This window comes from Synchiropus splendidus, chromosome 12, assembly GCF_027744825.2.
Source record: "Synchiropus splendidus isolate RoL2022-P1 chromosome 12, RoL_Sspl_1.0, whole genome shotgun sequence".
NCBI classification, from domain to species: domain Eukaryota; kingdom Metazoa; phylum Chordata; class Actinopteri; order Syngnathiformes; family Callionymidae; genus Synchiropus; species Synchiropus splendidus.
In genome coordinates, this window is record NC_071345.1 from 14,787,578 (window position 1) to 14,807,412 (window position 19,835).

At 40.0% G+C, this 19,835-nt stretch overlaps 1 protein-coding gene across 3 annotated transcripts; it reads right to left on the minus strand.

The window, feature by feature from the left end:
* Nucleotides 1–412: 412 nt before the first annotated feature.
* Nucleotides 413–18,816, minus strand: mroh1 (maestro heat-like repeat family member 1). 3 transcript variants are annotated; one of them, XM_053881673.1, is made up of 46 exons: nucleotides 18,667–18,816; nucleotides 17,899–17,987; nucleotides 17,649–17,794; nucleotides 16,852–16,983; nucleotides 16,592–16,754; nucleotides 16,425–16,523; nucleotides 15,960–16,111; nucleotides 15,220–15,360; nucleotides 14,781–14,873; nucleotides 14,056–14,134; nucleotides 13,529–13,642; nucleotides 13,361–13,434; nucleotides 13,174–13,296; nucleotides 12,840–12,947; nucleotides 12,255–12,399; nucleotides 12,096–12,136; nucleotides 11,608–11,749; nucleotides 11,406–11,458; nucleotides 10,611–10,718; nucleotides 10,310–10,429; nucleotides 9,794–9,916; nucleotides 9,580–9,726; nucleotides 9,084–9,110; nucleotides 8,242–8,364; nucleotides 8,086–8,165; nucleotides 7,464–7,605; nucleotides 7,294–7,389; nucleotides 7,122–7,226; nucleotides 6,926–7,061; nucleotides 6,734–6,846; nucleotides 6,213–6,365; nucleotides 6,041–6,097; nucleotides 5,829–5,926; nucleotides 5,595–5,754; nucleotides 5,043–5,212; nucleotides 4,809–4,946; nucleotides 4,627–4,741; nucleotides 4,233–4,379; nucleotides 4,091–4,157; nucleotides 3,894–4,015; nucleotides 3,315–3,464; nucleotides 3,110–3,244; nucleotides 2,826–2,928; nucleotides 2,667–2,732; nucleotides 814–891; nucleotides 413–755 (listed from the first exon to the last, which is right to left on the minus strand). In XM_053881673.1, the coding sequence occupies exons 2-46, from the start codon at nucleotides 17,918–17,920 to the stop codon at nucleotides 691–693; spliced, it is 4,971 nt and encodes a 1,656-aa protein (XP_053737648.1). In that variant the 5' UTR covers nucleotides 17,921–17,987; nucleotides 18,667–18,816; the 3' UTR covers nucleotides 413–690. The 3 variants fall into 3 exon arrangements, with proteins under 3 accessions (XP_053737648.1, XP_053737649.1, XP_053737650.1); XM_053881674.1 differs by lacking the exon at nucleotides 9,084–9,110; XM_053881675.1 differs by lacking the exons at nucleotides 413–755; nucleotides 814–891 and adding an exon at nucleotides 1,048–2,580.
* Nucleotides 18,817–19,835: the final 1,019 nt, after the last annotated feature.

Genomic DNA, 19,835 nt, shown 5'->3' on the forward strand with positions numbered 1-19,835 from the left:
CTCCAGCCAGTGCCTCACTGCCCACATCAGACTGTGTTCAATAATTCACCAGCCAGCTCTGCTACGCTTCAACAGCCGCGGGAAAAGTCAGGAAGATCCGCTTCAATCTGCCCTTCATTATTTCATATAATAATGGTCTTGTAAAAATAACTCTTTTTAGCAATAGTTTTGACCCAGGGCGCTCGTCCAGTATGGAAAGTCAGGAGGGCCACAGTTAAATAATAAAGGTGGGATGGAGAACAGGAAACAAAGTGGAAATATATTTTGAAATACGTTAAAATTGACTTAAATATACTAATTTACTTTACACATAGAAATGCGAATATAAATAAGGAAATACGAATATCCGATTTCTGGTATATCCAACAAATCTATTCCAATGTTTCCCCTAGGTGGTTGTTGTAATAGTTTACAAACAGTATCTAAATATGTGAAATAAAATAAAAGCATCTCTAATGGCCATGAACTGTATAGATTGATTATATACAAGTTTAACTGAATAATATATTATACTCAAAATACTCTAGAATCTTCCTGTACAAGTGCACAGACACTGCTCCATCTTGATATTGAAGTCACACTTCACAGTCGAGGACACTGTACATCGGATGCCTTGAAGCAACTTTTATAATTTTATCCAGATTATTTGTTTTTTTTCCTCAAACTGATTGATGGACCTCATGAATCAGTCTACTGTGAGACGTACGGTTTGTCCACTTGAGGCCACCGTAGCGCTACCTCCAAGTGCCACTCACCTGCAAAATAACACATGAACAGGTTCAAATGGACAATGACCTTCTCTGCAACAGCTACCTCCTTTTCTCTCGTAGTAGTGGCAGAGCTTCTGACAGCCACCTATGCATCTATCCTCACTCGACACTTCACTGCTCCCTAGTGGACACGGAGAAAAGTGTTACAATTTAATGATAAAAAACACTTTCAGGCTACTTAGTAGGTCAAACAGACATGTCAAAACAGTCAACTAGTATAGCTTTCATTCAAGCTAAAACAACACTGATGTTAAAGACAAATGAAGAAAAAACAAGCTGGAAAAATGGGTCTTTTTATTCATTCATTTCTGCTTCTCTTCGAGGCCGTTCAGAGCTATTACAATCTGCCTGCATCACAAGGAACATGTTAAAACACAGATGCTGCGATAACAACGTCAAATGTTTAACCCTTAAACCCAAGACTTAGAAGCAACGCAACCCTGCTTATGTAGTCCTTTGTACAATAAATACAGAGATGTAAAAACTTTTCGTTTCAGGAAATGAAGTGCAATAGCAACTGTTTATGTCTGATATTACAGTCGAAGACTGCTTTAGTGTTGTCAATATAGTTGATATGAAGTGAATACAACAGAACATCATTTGACTCTCCAGTTAAATGAGCTATTTTGATAGCTAGTTTTTCAGACAGGGACAGCGTTGTGAAGCATTAAAGTGCTACAGGAATATTAAACCACAAACCAAAACTATTGAGACCTCAGCGAGGCAGCAAGTGAACCCGTACCAGTGCAGTGGCATTACATCAATCACCCTTCAACAAACACCGCTCGGAGACCATCTGGGCTATTTCACAGTGAAAAAAAAAAAAATAGAAAACACAGACAAATACATAGAGGACGGTTTGTGAAAATAAAAAAAGCTAAATATTTTTATCTTGAGCGCTATGAGCATTATTTATTTATATATTTATTAAGTCTTGCTGACACGGCACATTACATCAGCGTAAACATGAGTGTGAATGTTTAAAAAAAAAAAAAAAGCATACAAAAAAGTGGTTGCAGGTAACACGTTTTTTTATTATTTTTTTTTTTATTTATTATTTTTGGTGGAGTTTTTTGGCACCAGAAAAACCCTGGCATGAATTTCCACGCAAATAAACTTTATTTTGTACCACAAATGTAGTGAAAAGAGGCCAGGTCGGCGTTTGCACACGGCCTGAAACATCTCATATCTCAAGGACGAAAACTGAGCTCGATTTCATATTCAATGGAAGACATGACAGCTAGTTCACTTAAAAAAAGGCTGGACTTAGATAAAGACAAATATTTACAGTTAGAACATGCACACCTAAAGACACTTTCATCACCAGTCACGAAAATATCTCTATAATGCATTGCGTATATATAAATGTGTATCGTCATTTTCTAAACACTGTTTGAAGACCAACACATAAAAAAGTACCTCTCACTGACTATTATCTTTTAAGGTTTGCTAACAGACAACAATGGTTAGCAACAGAAAAACCTCTGTGGAGAAATGCAACACAGTTTTAGGTCACGTTTTAGTAAGTTAAATGAAGGTTTAGCTCAAGCAAATAAAAACGGTGTTTATTTGTGTTTGAGTATTTAGTATACAAATCTACTGGCTGATCATGAGATTTGGAATCTGGCCCTGTGGTTGTTTTCTTGACACTTAATCATCTTATTTACAAAGAGTGCACATGAACATGTTGAACTAAATCACAATGGCCCACTGACATGTAGACACTGAGGCCGTCATTGGAAATATCCCATGGCTTCGGCAGCCTTCACTCTCACCACAGGATCAGGATCCTGCAGCAGCATCACTAAGCCTGTGCATGAGTTCAAGTACAAGAAACAGAATTCAGAGAGGCGAATCATTATTTGTTGAACTGAATAAACAAGTTGTTAACATCACCTTTCGTGATGGTGGCCATGTTGAGGTGGGACAAATGCTCCTGCGAAAGATTCCCGAGCAGAAACCCTGTTCAGAACATTTTGAAAAGGCACAGTTACAATGGAGAAGAAAGACCAATTGCATGAACCAGAGTTCACTTAATACTACATGAAGCCGTACCGATGAACATGGCAGCTCCTGCTCGGACCTCAGACCAGTTACTCTTGAAAAACTGGATGACTGAGATGTGGTAGAAGTTGAGCATGCCTGGGAAATCCTGGATCTGAACACCAAAATAAAGTCAATATCAAGCACTTACAGTGAATGTTAGTCTCCCAGTCAGACGTTTACCAGCCATTTGAGTATGAAAGGCAATAATGGAGTGTGTTGTTGTGTAGACATAGTGATTTTAACAATGACAGGCTCGATGCTGACTAATAGGTGTTTTGACATCTCTGCCATACCAGGTACTTGGTGAGGTCATTTATGAACTCTCCATAGTGCAGGCTCTTGTCTTCATGCAAGTGGTTCTGGAACATAGCTGTGATCTGCTCGGACCCCACCACGGGAGCACACACACGCATGGCAAACTTACAGGCCTGGAAACATACACACAGGTCTCATGTTGAAAAATATTAACCTCACTCAGTGAGTGTTTGTTTATCCTACCTTGACCACTTGTGGGTTTGGGTCACACAGATGCAGCAACAGGCTGACCAGGACATTGTGGATCTGGTCTTTGAAGACTGGCTCACCAGAACCGAACTTGGAGAGGTTTCCCATCAGGTGAATGGAAGCACAGCGGATCTCATCGTTGTCCTGGAAACAGAAATGGTAGGACTTGAAAAGCAAGCGTGAGATAAATCAGTCCATAGAAGTCGACCTAGTATGTTCATTGATCATTTGTTCATTCAATTTTCATTTTGAAACAAATATTTAAACTGAAAAAATACAAAACAGACTGGTCATGTGTTGCAGAGTGATGTGTTAGAATCAGTCTGTAGAAAACAAAATATTCAATTTAGGTCAAAACCCTCATTTTTTTCTTCGTTTTCTTGGCAAAATCAACCGCTTGAATTTTGTTGTTTTTCCTTATGGAATCTGTTTTGAAAACAAATCACACTTCTTGATTTTGGTTTCAACATGAAATTTGAATAAAGGAATGACACACAGATCCAATTTCACATCGATACTATAAGTTCAAAAGATCAATCTTATGAGGGAAACAACTGTGGAGTTGATACTTACACTTTCCAAAAAAGGCTTAATCTTCATGAAGATGTAAACAACTAACAAATGGATGTTCTGCTTGTCCAGGTGGAGGAGAACTTTAGATAAACCTGACATGGCTTCAAGAGTGATCAGTTTACCTGCAGAAGAACAAACAAATGTAAAACGTCCATTCAGGACCAACAAAAGAAAAATTAATAAGAGGAGAAAGTCACCAGGGTCGTCTTTCTCCTCCATCCCCGAGCTCATGGCAGCAAGAAGCTCTTTGGCATATTTATTCACCTAATGCAGAGAGAAGCAGAATTTTTAAAACAGTGTTCGATGTCCTAATGCAACAGTTAGAGTGCACGTGTGCACCTTTTCAGGTGACCCCAGAGCAATGTTTCCCAGCCCCCGCACGGCTAGCATGCGCACAGTGCAGCATGGATCAGATATCCTCTCCATCATGTTGTTCATCAGCATGTCAATCAGCATCAACTCGGTCACAACATGATGGCTCAGAAGCTGGAATTTAAAAAGACAAAAATGTGAGTTTTATATATCACTTCGGTGTCTCAAGGAGAAATATCATCACGAGCAGAGGAGCCGAGAAAGTTGTGTTTCAAGTATCTCCTCGCTTTTATTTCACTATGAATTGAACTCATTGATAACTAAAACATAACATTGAAAAAGAAAGTTAAGCTAGTAAGGACATTTAATAATCCTCCTGTCAATCGCTGGACATGTTCTCGGTAGGAAGAAATGAAACCACCTCAGAGAAGAAGGCAGTCACAGTGATCCTCTGACACTGATAGATGTTGTTCAGGGACGGACACAAACACTCCACGATAGCCGGCAACCTGGGACCTGCATGCTTGGCCATCGCCCTGTAAAACAAGCACCTCTAAGTGAAACACTGTCAAATACACTGCACTGTTTTAACAGTCTACACACCTTGCTAGCTGTGTAACTCCGGTGATGTGTGTATTTGGTTCCTTCATTGCCTCCCATGCGTTTTCCTCATCCAGTCGTTTCATCACCTCATCCAACTGGGCTCGTGCTAGCAAGATTCTGAGGGCATCAGTAGCCACCCTGAACAGACGTTGCAGGCACAGAAATAAATTAATAACTACAACCGTATATTAATCTATAAACATTTAACACTGTGAGAAGACAAAATCCTCCCACCCAGCGATGTGAATAGGGAGAATTTGTTTCGTGCTCGCATCTTTCGGCGCTACGACTCCGACACTGGCTGCCAGTCTGACAGTGAGGCAGGAAAAGAGACGAGAGAACTGACTGATCACCGGCTCCTGACACTGTCCATTCAGGAGCAACTCTTTCAGGCCGCAGGTCATCTGCAAACAAAGAAGGAGCAACTCAATTGTCTGCATCAGAATTAGCATGTCAGAATAACTAGGTCAGAGAGCACTTAAGTTAAGTGAGTTAAGTGTGACCAAAGTGTGACCAAAACAATTCATGGGCAATTTTGTTCATTTAAACATCAAAAATCTCAAATGCTTTATAAAGCAGCAATTTTAGTGACGTTGAATGGAGCTGAATGAAATGAGTAGAAACTTAAACAGCACCAGTGAACTTGAAATACCGAAATTAGAAAGCATTATGTGTTTTCCGGTTAAAATGCGTGGAACATTAAGTCCAGGGCAGCACATTTCAAAAAGCATGAATCAATGGAGCAGCAGCTGAACATTAGGAGCAGATCCAAAGGTCTTTACTTACTGCAAGCGGATGGCTAGTGGCCACCTTGGCCGTTCCTCTCATCATCGACTCTCTGTCCACATAAGGAGCCATGATGACCATTTTCTCCATCACCATCTCAAAGACCTGATTGGCCATGATGGCGTCAGCTCCCAACGCCATCCACATCTCACAGATCCAACTATGTGAGCCAAACACATCATCACAAGTGAGTCGGGACTCGTATATTGATAGATAGCTGATCTAAGTCTATACCTGTCGAAGGGAAGTGGCTGGTTAACTAGAGTCTCAAAAACAGTTTGAAGATGTTGAGACGCCAGAATCAGCACGGTCTTTCCTACAGCCACTCTGACCTGACGTATAATAATAATAATTACATTATTGTTCAGTGGACATGCAACAAATTACAGTTAATATATATATATATTTATTTTTTAATTTACTCCCATATACGTGTTATTTGATACCTGCTCATCTGTGATGCTCTGCAGGCGCACATGGAGCACTTCTAGCATCTCGGTCACCTAAAATAAGACAGAGGAGTTTCTCACAAGGAAAAGCTCAACTAATGAAACTGATGTCTCAACAAACTCTTTGTCTTCTTTAGAATGTCACAGTGGATGAGGGTATTTATTCTACCATTTCTTGAAGACCACCTCCTCTGTTTTTCAGCAGTGTATTCAGGATGACGGATGACGCTCGGCAGCAGTTTGTCTGGCTGTCAACCAGTCCTTCAAACAACATGAACACCAACGTGGACAGCTGCATCTGGGGCAGACGCTTGCTCATCACCTGCAGCAAAAGTCACAACCGTTAACCGGAACTGGCGCACAGTTATCAACTGCTGGCGTTGCACCTTGAGATGTGGTGACAACATCAGAACTTTGCGTGATATAGTGACCTCAGACATGAGGGCAATAGCATTTCGATCTTTAAGGATACTGGATAGATATATTGTATCTTCCTGCATTTCCAGCTTGTGTTCAGAAATGCTAAGCCGAAAATACATTTGAGAAAGACGGAAAAGATCCAATGGTGGTCCAATATCACTCTATACTCTGTGTATGGATGGTTGTACGTCTGGTACTCTTTCATTACAGGTCCTAGTGTGAACTCAGTCGTTCCTCTAATGAAGTCAGGATTCGGATCTGGATTATTACCTTGGTGAGGTCCGAGCAGGTCTTGAAGAGAATGGAGTGATCAGGGTTTTCCAACTGCTCCTTAAGTTGCAACAAACTGTCTACAGCCTCATCCTTGTAGTCAAGAGCAAAACCTTCACAACATAGCGAGTGATTCAGTTCTGATATCAAGTTTACCGGATCAAAACATCTTTGCACCCTGACTCACAGTACCTTCATATCTCAACTGTATGTAAAGCAAAGTGTAGATACAGTCGACAGCAGCTGCACGCACTAGAGGGTTGGGGTCGGCACAGCGGGGAGACAGTCGGCCCAGAAGGGCGCCAAGATTGTGGAAAGACACCATGTTCTGTCAAGAAAGAAGAAGCATTTAGTGCCCGTCTCGTCATCATTGTCCACCCGTTTGTACCTTAACAGTAAGACTATCCAGGTAGTGGGTCAGCATCTCAGCGGTGGCTGTAATGGCTCTCTCTCGCTCATGCTCTTGTTCTGAACTTAGCCATGGCTCGATGTGCTGCACAGAGCAGAAAACACAGAATTAAAAAAAAAAAAAAAAACGACTACCCCGCTTTTGAATTTACCTTGAAGACGCTCTGCAAGCCGTCAGGTGTGGGATCTCTGGCCAGTACACTCTTAAGTAATCGATGCAGTGACGTCATGGTGTCTCCATACAAGGCCTGCACATGGTTCACAGAAATATACATTATTTGCATTTAAATAATTCAGAAAATGACTGATAGAGATTCCTTACTTTTCTCTGCTTGGGGTCCAACATGTCCTCATCTTTGGTTCTCTCTGGAGTGTGTGTGTCAGGTGGCAACGTGTATACGCTGTCCAAACACACCTTTAGCAGATCAAACCTTTCACTTTCATTCAAAGCCGGATCCAAAGGCCTATGGTTCGTATGGTCAAGTGAAAACAACTGACAAGTTTGACTCAAACTGGCCTAAGTGTTTTACAGCATCTACAGTAAAATAACAGAGTGTTGGTGATTAATTTAGGACCAAATTTAGAAATTGATTTGGCCAGATGATTCTTTTGACAGTTTATGCGCATCATACTGACATTGTTCACCAAGAAATACACACCAACATGGAAAAAAAAACTACCACCTAAAGGCAATTCTGATTGAATGTACAGAGAACAAAATAGAAAAACAGATAGAAAAGATGGGCCACAAAACCAGTGAGATGGATGGACCTCGGTGCATGTTTCAATCAAATGAAAGTGGATTTGTGTTTTAGTAAGACTCACGATCCCTTCATCCAGAGACGGCTATTAAGCTGATATAAGGCAGAGACGGCAGAACAAATTCTTAATTGATTTTACATATTCATAGCGATGCACAAAGGCTGCAGAAAGTACAAGGATACATGAGGTTGGCACAGGTATCCATCACAAGATGACGTACCGGAGTCCGCAGGACATCTGTAGGCTCTGCTTTGATGAAGTCCTGAACAGGTGAGAAAAAAAATCTCAGTGTTGTAGCTAAGAGAAGAGACAAGTTTCCAAAAGTGCACACAGCTCACCAGCATGACATTGATGAGCTCCTGCTTCCGAGAGAAGATATATCCTTGTTTTTTAACGCACTCGCTGATGGCTTTGGCAATGAACCCAATACTTTGGATCAAGCTGAGCTTCATGGTCAGGTCCTACAAGCAAGAACACATGGAGAAAAAGTGAAGCTCCACTTAAAAAATAAATAAATAAAGCAGAGAAAAGAAGCAGCAGTTGAGTTTCACACATCAGCAGAATCATTTTGACAAAAATGTTGCACAGTCCACTAACAGAACCACTAACAAGCGACACCAGGCCTGGTTTGGTTGATTTTGCAAACGGCAGAAGCAAAACTGATGCACAAAACCCATTAACCGGAGAACGGTCGAGCAGAAAATCAGAAGACAATCAATCTATCAGCTAAGATTGATCCTCCATGATCCCACATGGAAACAGTTGAAATTAGTGATAAGCTTAGATGGCACAGCAAACCAACAACAGCAGATTGAAGCCTCTAAAGAAAAAGAATTTCTACATCCAGATCAGAAGAGATGCTTCTATTGCACAAGTTCATTTGTAAAGGAGAAGAGAAAGCTTTCACATCACATCATAGGAATCTAATGCATTTAATAACAAAAAGGATGTTTCAGTTTCTCAGTTGTGAAATTTCCCCAAAAATTATTATCATTAGTAAGCAGCTGTAACCATGACCTTATCACCCGATTACCCCAGTGCTTAAACATGTGCAAGAGCAAGAGAGAAGAATCAGCACAGACCTATTTAGGCGATTAAGCAGACACAATAAAAGTAGTCAAAGTTCTTAAACCAGTACAGAAGTGGGGAAAAAAAAGGACCCCGCTTCATGTGACAATACCTTAGTCTCTACTTTAATTCCCAGAACCTGCGCAAAGTAGAGGTGATGAAGTCAAAAGCTCAGACACAGACAGACAATGGTGGTGATTTGACTGAAATAAATATGGTGCTTGTAGTCTGAAAATAACTTTTCATTGTGCATGATTTAATGCTGTATATGGGTTACTAGGTGTCTAACAGAACGTTTAATCCCACGCAACTAAAAGAAATATAATATACAAATATAATTTACAAGATAAATGTGTGAGTAAGGAAAGAAACAACGGCTTTCTTTGGGACAAAATCCGTGACTACTGTTTTTCCCAGGGAAGTGCAGGAAGTGTTTAAATTGCACTAAAATAGATTGAATTATGGTGAAGACAGCTGATTCTGTTAAATTTCCTAATTTTACATCAAAGTACTTGGACCCATAAATTGTTTCACTCGTCACAAAATCCAATGGTTGCTGAAGTATTAAGGACAAAGTATTTGTGAATTAACCTTGATATTTTGTTCACCTTAGTGTTGAAGTGTTTGCTAATGCAGCGCAGGATGTCTTCATCAATGCGATGAATTATCTTCTCGGGTGGTGCGTTCAGGGCCACCTGACCGTAGCAAAGGATTAAAGTGCTTTTCACCTTTTCAACTTCCACCTCATTACGATCCTGGAAGGCAAATACATGTGCATTAAAATGCAAGGTCAAAATGACATTTCAGTCTCAAAGAATGTACCTTGAGCAGGTTGAAGATGCTTTGTGACTTCTTGAAGGCATCAGATTTTCCAAACTCATCCAGCTTGGCTAACGTGCCTTCCAAGTGGCTGTTGGCACAAAGTCCGATACCCAGAGCAACACCCTGATCGAGTGAGGACACCAAAATCTTTAACTTTCATATGTTTAACCATTGTACTGTTCAAGTATACGACTAAAAAAGAATATGATTTTTGAGGACTGACTAAAATCAGAATGCAGACAATAAAACTGTCAGACATTGAAAAACCAATAATCATATTTGTATCAGTTGACATGAGATGACAAACGAAAATAGAAAATGCTCTGGTTCTAAGAAACATTTCATTTGAGCTTGAAACACAGACATCTTGAACCAATAAACTTCACTATGACCATTTAAGCGTTCAATCGAATGCTGTAGGTTAATGTCAAAGCAATAACCCAACTTAATATTCAAAGCAATAATCCAACTTTACACCCAAATAAGTCAAAAGGCGAGGCGCCACAGCCAGCGTACCTCTCTTTCGACAGCATTATTGTGTCGAGCTGCAAGAAGAATGTCCTGCAGCTGTTTCTTCACCACCTCCTTATTAAAACATTGCTGCAGAGTCACACCTATACACTGATACAGGAAACTCTGCAATGGAAAGAGGAACAGAGAGGAGAAAAAGAGGTTTTGTAAATAACAGTTTTTACACAAGGGCTGAATGTTGATGAAGCTTTATTACACAGCTTTGGGGCTCCATGTTTGGGTGAGAAATCATATTCCCACACCTCTGCTCAGCGGCTGGTTATGAGAGTTACTAGAAAAAACATACCTTCTCCTCCAAATCATTGTTGTAAGTCGAGAGGTATCTTGTGGCCTCAGCTGCTAAATGACAGGACCATTTGTCATCATCAACACAAGCCACCGTTTTGGACAGGAACTGCAACAGATCACCACACCACATGGCAGTTAATCACTCCTGAAGCATCCCGATTGAATTGAGCCGCCCGGGTAAGTCAGCATACATATGTATGCATCAGTATTGAAGATGTTCAATGAATAACAGCTCTCCAGTAGTGTATTTTTCCAGTACTATCAAAGAGAAATGTTACTTATTTTAGCATCACTCAGCACAGAATACAAGCAAATCTAGTTTCTTGTTCATTTTTTCCCCTGAGAACATGTCATTCCAGGACAGGAAATGAAACTTCACAGGTATTTCTGTTGATGATACAGACCATGTGTGACAAAGGTCCTTACATTCTCACACATTAGAAAATGGTTTTCAAGTTGGAGTGATGTCAGAGCAAACACTGGTATCTGTATTTTGAGTCCGAAACAGGAAACAGTCGCGGTCAACATCAAATAAGGAGCTGAAAGCCAGTTGCTTGGTCTGTTCAACATCAAGATGAGAGACAGGAACTTTCCTGATGGTAAAGTTCATCTGATGAATCTATATATATATATATATATATATATATATATATATTTTTTTTTTTTTTAGATCAAGTGGATGAACACACCACTTTTGATATTGATACCAATCTTCATTTACCGAATACAGTCAATGCATGTCAGTGTAAGAGCTGGCAGGGCAGGAATCAAAGCAAGCAATTCAAACACATACCTTCAATAGACTTTCATTCCAGCACCTCTTGTCAAAGTTCTCTGCATTTGAATCTGGAGACCAAAATACAAGCTTGTTTATTCATTTATTCATTCCTTGGGACAAGTGGCTGGGATCCCCTCGAACGGTGGCCAGCCATGAAAGGGCAGAGGCAGACAACCACGTACCCACAAATTTGTGAAACGTAACCAAAAACAAATACCTTCCAACATCGACACAAGAGTGGGAATTTCTTTTTCCCAGAGAGATTCTGTATTGTGATGAATATTGACGCTGAGGACACGAAGCAGTGAGAGGGATGGTGCTCCATGGCATCGGCTGTTGAATGGAAATGCTGCATTCACCTAAAGACGGAAAACATTCATTCCAACCACCAATAAAAACATGCAAATCAAAAGCAGACACTAAGAAAATATGATGAGCTGATAAATAGCATGCAGTGACACAAAATAGTAGTAGTAGTAGTAACACCCACATTCCGACACATTATCCTTGGTCATAGTTATATAACTACACTCCTGCGGGTTATCGTTTGGGTAAACAACATTCATTTTTATAAATTATAACCACTTCTTGACATTTTCTTTCTCCTGTTTGCATTACCTGCGGCAGCAACACCGTGATACCCAGTCTGGGATCAGTACAGTAAATGTTTTATTTGATTCTTGTATGCATTACAGTCAAACGTACCAGTAGTCTGATCATGAGCGTCTGTGGCGAAGGCAGATTTACTAAATGAAGACACAATGTTGACAAGTTAAAAATCATGTCACATTATGGATAGGATTTTCTGTAGTCATTGAAATATAGAAATACAGATTTAAAAAAAACCATGTTCAGCCCTCTCACCTTCCTGAGAGAAGTCTATTTTGAAACTTGAATCCTGATTCTCTTTTTTCTTGCTGCCCAACACAATGAGGCTCTTGCACAGAGGTGTGGTGGCATTGCTGTACTGAGCGGGCGTCAGATAGTACAGAAGCTTGGGCCATAATACCTGCAAAACACAATTTGTTAGTTATTGTGTTATAGTGTTGTTGACAAAAATAACGTCAGCAAAGATAATAAAAAGCAATTCCACTGTAAACAAGGTTTTAGGACAATAAATTGAATACATTTAGAAAAAAATTCAACTAAACCACATTCACTAATGTTGGAGCTACCTAAGAATGTAATGATTGATTCTGATTTCTTGGACTTGGACAAGGTTAACCTAAAAAGAAGCCAACAACATACATGGGAAACTCAACCATACAACAACAACCATTGGAACAAGTTTCTTAAAAGGTTTCTAAAACTCTTAAAAAGTAACAAAGCAAAGCCACAGGATAAGACTCTACTTACAAATACCAATGTAAATAGCAATGTAAATTTACTTTGCCACAAAGACAGAGATGAGTGTTGCTAAGAGAGACAGTCGATGTGTACGGAACATACATCAGCGAGACGTCCAACAGTTGTGGTGAGCAAGTGAAGAGTGTTGTCACACATCGTCCTCAGTGCCTCGTTCGTAACTTCCTCAGGGTCTGTGGGCTTCTGGCCTCGCTGGGAGGAAAAAAAAAACATCCATGTACGTTTGTGCTCCACTGCACTACATGAACAGCACTTCATTTTCACAATTCCAAAACTAGCTAAGATGTTCGCATAGTTCATTTGTGAGTTGCCAAATAGATTCTTTGACAAATTCGAAACATTACATTCTATTTGTAAGACAACAATAACAGAAGGTTTAGAACACAGAGGAGATACAGAGCATCAAAGAAAACCACACCTGATTTGTGTCGGGCAGGGCACAGTTTTGAACGATGAATCGGACCAGGAGCTCTCCTCCTTCCAACTCCAGGTAACCATGATGAGCCATTGCACTGATCACCTGGATCAGACGCTTCTTGACCTGCATGACCCACAGCTTATTACCGAATGTCGCTCATTTTTGGGGGGAAGAAAATGTCTTTTACCTTGTTGCTATGGTCCGCCATCGGTTGTCGGATGCTTGCAAGGATTAGCAACTTTTTACATTCCATCATAGAAGCTACGCAGAAGAAGAGCAATATAAATAATCACTTCATTGTTTGTCTGAATCGTTCCATCTAATCCGTTCTGTCCTGCTTTCATTATGGACTCACGAGTGGAGTTGATGAGATGCCGCAGCACAGCCAAGGAGCCCATCCTGCTGCGTTCATTACTGTTCTCAAGCCTCTGGAGGACAAACATGACCACTCGGTCTGGGAAGACGTTGGCTACGATCAAATAAACACTGCATTATTAAAACGTGAAGTTAAAACAGACACATGCAATAGGACAGAAGAACAGATGAAGAGGAATGTAGACAGCTAACTGAATTATCCTTGCCGACAGAGCCTGACCTGTTAATGGTGATTCCATTACAGTCTTGTGACTACAGGCGCCCAGAGACATGAGTGAAAAAGAGTTTGTTGCAACATAAGAATATCACAAACAACTTACTCTACCACTTCCTTGTAGCTAACTAGGAGTCAAAATTTTGTGTTGTTTCTTTGCAAAGAAAATACTCAATTCTCCATATCACTGAACTACTATTTGGTAAATTATAACTAAATAACATTTGGTCTTATTCATATAATTTTGATGAAGATTCGATGATTGAAAGTGCAACTGAAACATGTTTTGTTACCCAAAAGACTGAAGCAGCGAAGCACTTCGTTGTGGTTCTTGATGGTGGGAGGGTTGCTATAGTCCACAGTAGCAGACACCTGGTAGAGATGATGGGAAAATAAACAGATATATACACATGTATGCTTATTTTTTTAATGAATTAATTGACAAGCTAATACTACACTGCAGTGATTTTTTTCAATAAATCACTGCACTCAAATGAGGAACCAAGACTTCTAACTGAACTTGGGGTTTTGCATAAAGAAGCATACAATGTCATGGCTTTAACCAGTTTTGCTTTTTGTTTGTTTGGTATGATTTACACATTCAAAATTGACGCCTTTTGGAATGACTCGCACCCAACTTGACTGGCCGATAATCACGGGTAATGTTTCCATAAACTGCTTTTTCTAGTTCTAGTCATTTTCCGCCGCTGATTTTGCAACCACTGGCATCAAGCCTTATGACTCACATGTGACAACTGCCTGACTATCACTTGACAGCTTACTTAAAAGTGAAGCATATGTGACGAAGAAATGAGCGCATGTTTGAGGTGATGTTGCATGACAAATCCGGGCTGACAAGTTGAAAAAATAATATATCCAGACAATCATGACGGAAAACATATGTATACACGACAATAAGGGGGGTTTTTTACAGTAATTAGATTTGGTTTAATTCTGTTAGTTTAAACAGAGAAACCTAGCTAACTCTCTCAGCCTGACAGCACATCACCACGTGTACCTGTTGGTGCAGGACAAACAGCAGACTGTCCAGTTGCGTCTCCAATACTCTGCTGCCCATGTTGACAGACGCATCAAGAACTTGGCAAAGACTCTGAATAAAGATGTGAGGACTATAAGCAAACAGGCACAACACTGTCCACAACACTGACATATTATTTAAAAATTGCCTACAACTGTTAGGTACTATTGTGTCATGCAGAAGGAACCATTGTGTTCTACAGATCTGGAAAACCGGTTTTACAGACAAAATAACCTGCTCAGCATACACATCTTTATGGCATGTTGTCAACTGCAGAAATGAAATGCTCAACTTTGTTGTCAATATACTTCATAACACAAAATTATGAAAGCTACAAAGTTACAATAAAACAATTTCCATACTCAATTTCTCTGCCAGTTTTCTTCAGCATCTTAGGAACTTTGCAGCCACTACACACCTTGCTGATGATATAGTGCTCATTGTTCTTCTTGTAAAGAGAGAGGATGGCAGGCAGGAGTTTTGGGATGTGCTCTTCCAGTTTATCATGAGCCATCAGATGGCACATGGAGGCCACAGCTTCAGCAACCGTCAGCCTCAACTGGACAGCAGAGACAGGATAGGAAGTCAGGGGGCAGAAATATGGACATAGAGAGTAGAAGAAAACAGGGAAAACACCAAACTACAATAAACTCTACAGGCAAGAGTATAATGTATGGTCAAATGACTGTACATTTCTCTGTTGCAGATTTCCTAGGAGACATTCTGGATCTCTTTTGAAACTCCATCATAGGTTGACTTTAAGGATCACATTTCAATGCTTTAAGGAGCTTTAAGTATGTATTTCTGCTTCTCTACGGGTGTCAATACTAAACAATGTAAAAATCCATACAGTTTGCTACTTTTTTTCCTTAAACGCATAAATCCACACTTTGCTTTCTTGTTTCCTGTTAGGCACAGAGGACTCTAATATGAATGTGTCACACTCTTTGACCATAATAAACCACTTGCAGTCAGCAACATGTGAGTCTCAGCACTTTGTACAGTCGTGAAATTTACAGCCACTGATGTGAATATTCTGAACTCTCTACTACTGACAGATATCTTTACGGTTGCAAAGTTGTGGAGGTTTATATTGAGAGTGTAATGTTGCACAACAAAGCCATGTTTATTACAAACCTAAAGTAAAGTATGACATACCTTGGACTCCCGGCTCTGCAACCAGCTGTTGAAAAGGATGTCAAATGCTGCACAGAATTCCCCAGAGAACGTGTCTTTGCGGACGGTCGGATCAGGAGCCTTGTCCAGGTTGGCCAGATACTCCAATATGCTCTCACTGAAGCGACATAAGGCTGCAAGTCGGCAAAGAAAGGACAGCAACATTCAGTCAGGACACATGGACATTCATTTACTGTCGTCAAATGTGCAGCAGTAACAGCAGTATTCAAGATTGGGAGAATGTTTTTGGGTAACTGTGTTCAGTGCACATGGAGTCATACTTTCAACATCTCAAATGTTTACACTACTTTAATATGCATTTAATATACTATTTAGTACACAATTTGCCATGTTAAATTATTTTATCACTCTATAACATAGTGCCACATTTTGGATCAAACTATAAGAAGAAATGCCAGCTGTTCACAGAGCAAAATTATTTCTTACCAAAAGAAAAAACCCACTTCAGATTGTCCTGTTTGGCCATGTTCAGCATGGGCAGCATGGTACCAAGAATAGCATTCAAGAAAGGTACCATGCCATAAACTAGGGAGGGAAAAATAAAAAAATCAACAAAATGTAAATAAGTATTCACTTTTTAAATGAAAATGTACCATTTGAATCAGATAGACTGGCAAGCGTCTGGACCACAAAGAAGTGTGGCAAGATGCCAGGTTGAAACTTGCTCAGTATCTCCTCCATGATGTCATTGATGTGCTTGTTGCCAACAGCAACTAATATGTTACTGGCCGCTTGCTGCCAGTCAGGGATCACTTCCTGTTTGAACAACAGAGGTACAGAGAAGTGAAAGTGATTTACATAGTGAAATCAAAATGAAAAGCTGTTGAAATTTCCACCTTAAGTGACTGCTTACCTTGGACCGTGTCATCTCATCTGACGCCAGGGAGATGATGTTCTTTATCCTGGCGTAACTAATAGACTCTATCCTGCACTCCACAATCAATTCAATGGTTCGTAGGATTACGACGCGGTGATTGACAACCAACTAGAAACGAAGAAACCAATGTGAGTTATCATTTCGGAGGGAAAGATAAAAGTGCCTCACAGTGCCTTATTTCAACACTGATCTTTCCTCACATTCAACATCAATGTCAACATCAACTGATCACAATGTCGTCACACACTGCTTTACTTTAGTGTGCCCTTGGTCACACTTGCTAGAAAGCACAAGTTTATCATTACATAATTTAAACAAACATAAACTGACCCCAAACACTCATTACTTTATTTCATCTCATTAATAGTTAAAAGACAAAATTTTACACTTTCAATCTTCAGTTGATTCTCTCAAAAACTGCAAGGTGAGATTAACTAGACAATACCTCCACTGGTGAATATCAAAATCCATACCAAATTGGACAAAATATAAAGACTAATCTTGCTCCACTGTGTGGTTGAAGTACTATTTTGAAGAGCAGTGACAATCATGTGCCATCATTTAAGGAACATGAAACTTGTTGAAGCCATGTATTTGGTGTGCCTTCAAACAATGGAATGACAACATCAGCTGAAGTCACTGTGTGTGACAAAATTAAAATCATAATACATTACACTGTTTGACTGCTTCTAAAGTAGTGGACGGTCAAATTAAAACGGTCACGTTCTGTCATGGTTTTTGAAAGTTAGGCTGTTGATCATGAGAAGAGGCACCTTGGGATGTTTCAGAAGGTAGTCCTGGCACATGGCTAACACTCGGTCAGGCTGCTGTTTTCCCAGCGTCAACATCGACTTCCTGACCTGAACCTGGACCTGCTGGTCTTTATCATTGGCAGCATCCAAGAGAGCCAACGAAACCTCTGAAACGCAAATAAACAGACGACTAAACGGCATGCAGCAATGCAAAACGATAACACCTGCAGTGACAGGCTGCTATTGTCATATAGGGAACCAAAAGGCTTACGCTCTACATCTGAGTCCTCCATCCTGGAATGTAGTGGACTATGGGTTTGCAGACCTTCGCTGGACTCTATGAGAGGTTGCTGATAATATCTGAATATAGCATAATCACATAAAAGAAAACAGTCAGTCATGTGAGTATTTGTTGCAACAAACATTGGAAACAATATTTGGACTTGCTAGATTCCAAAAGAACATTTTCAACATTTTAAAATAGCGTTTGTTTATTCCCTTTTGGGTGTGGTGTATTTACTTTTTTGATGCGGTGTCTATGAGAATGGTGTCGAGTCACGTGCGTATTTCTGTTATTACTGTTATTATTAAGGATGACATTTCATATTTAAAAGAATAACCATTAGCAGTTTTCCAAAACCGTTTTCCATAACTGGTGAAACACTCTTCATTAATAATCAGGTCGTAGATGTAAACAGGCAGGATTTATACACTGTATTCAGGCGTGTTGCTCCAACATTGGAAAGCGACTTGACAAGCGCAGGCGAGCCAACACAGGTAAGGATGGGCTCCAGGTGACAAACGTTACCTTGTTACACACGCCCGAATTAAATGTAATAAAACGGCAGCATAAAAATCACATTTCAGGAGCAAGGGCACTTGAGTTGGCACAGAGTGTCAACATGTATAGTCCACATACCGGGCAACTTAGCTGAGGCTAATAACGCTGGCGAGCATGCTAAGCTAACCGCTGCTACGGAAGAGCGTGTGACAGCGGTTGTGTTCGTGGACATTGAGCAGCATAGTTAGTAGAACTCACCAGCTCCAGGCGAGTGTCGCTTACACACTGACCTCCACTGACAATATTCCTTCTTATGTCAGCGAGACGGCAGCGGTGTTCAGAGACGCAGCGGAGTGTTGCTGCTGCGTCTCTTTTGTGTCAGCGCAGGTGTAAACACGCCCGGTCATGTGCTTCTGGTCAGCAGTAACGTATCAGAGAGGAGGCGCGCTGCGGGTGAGGGGCGTCAACCAAACTGCAGAAAACACTGAACTAAATCTGACGCTTTATTTGATTTGATCGCATCTATTTATCTTCCCGGACTACCGAAGGTCTTTGTACGTACTCCCTTGCTCAGTGTGACGTTGGTTTTCGTCCTGATTCCACGTTTTAAACCTGATATACTGCACCAACTCAAACGTCAACAGGAACTCATCTTATTTAATAATTTAGCGAATCATTTTGTGTTTTGTTTCACATGGATGGGAAGAATCGGAACATACGCCAAGGCAACATCCATGAAAAGTAAAAAAAAAAAAAAACACTGGCACATGTCTTCTAATATTGCAAGTGAGTTTATTTTGCATTTAATTGTACGGAAAACATCTTGCGACATCTTGAATTCAGTATAAATAATAACTGCGTTTCAGTGCTCCATTCTGCTGTTTTTGTTTTGTTTTGTTTTTTCTATCATACCAATGAAAGAATAAATGACGTCCTTCAATCAAAAGCTTGTTTTTAGAAGAAAAAAAAGTTTTTATTTATTTTATTTACCGTGCAACGTAAGGTTAAAAAAAACATTTCCAAGATATTTGGGGGAAAAAAAGGTAATTATTTCTCTGACTTCAGAGAAAAACTTAAATTGTGACTTCATTTTTTTTGCAAGGAAGGACAAGTGCAGCTAGTAGGGTCATTACAAGAAGTTCTGAAGTGATTTCCATTCAGCAAATTTACTTTGATCTGTCATTTGTATAACAACCAATGGCCATTTTTTTGGGTGTTCAAAACGATGAACAGAAACATTTGGATCAAGGGCATGAAAGAATATGTGTCTTTATCTTCTCTCTATTTGTGATAGGTGTTGATATACTGCACAAACTCAAACGTCAACGGGAACTCATCTTATTTGATAATTTAGCGAATCATTGTTTTGTGTTTTGTTTCACAGGGTTGGGAAGAAGAAACAAAACACTGGCACATGTCTTCTAATA

Coding starts and splice junctions, on each gene's coding strand:
- mroh1 (XM_053881673.1), bottom strand. CDS start 17,920: ATGGAGGACTCAGATGTAGAGC. Junction 16,984..17,648: donor ACCTTCTGAAACATCCCAAG/GTGCCTCTTCTC, acceptor CTTCGTTTCTAG/TTGGTTGTCAATCACCGCGT. Junction 16,755..16,851: donor ATGAGATGACACGGTCCAAG/GTAAGCAGTCAC, acceptor TTGTTCAAACAG/GAAGTGATCCCTGACTGGCA.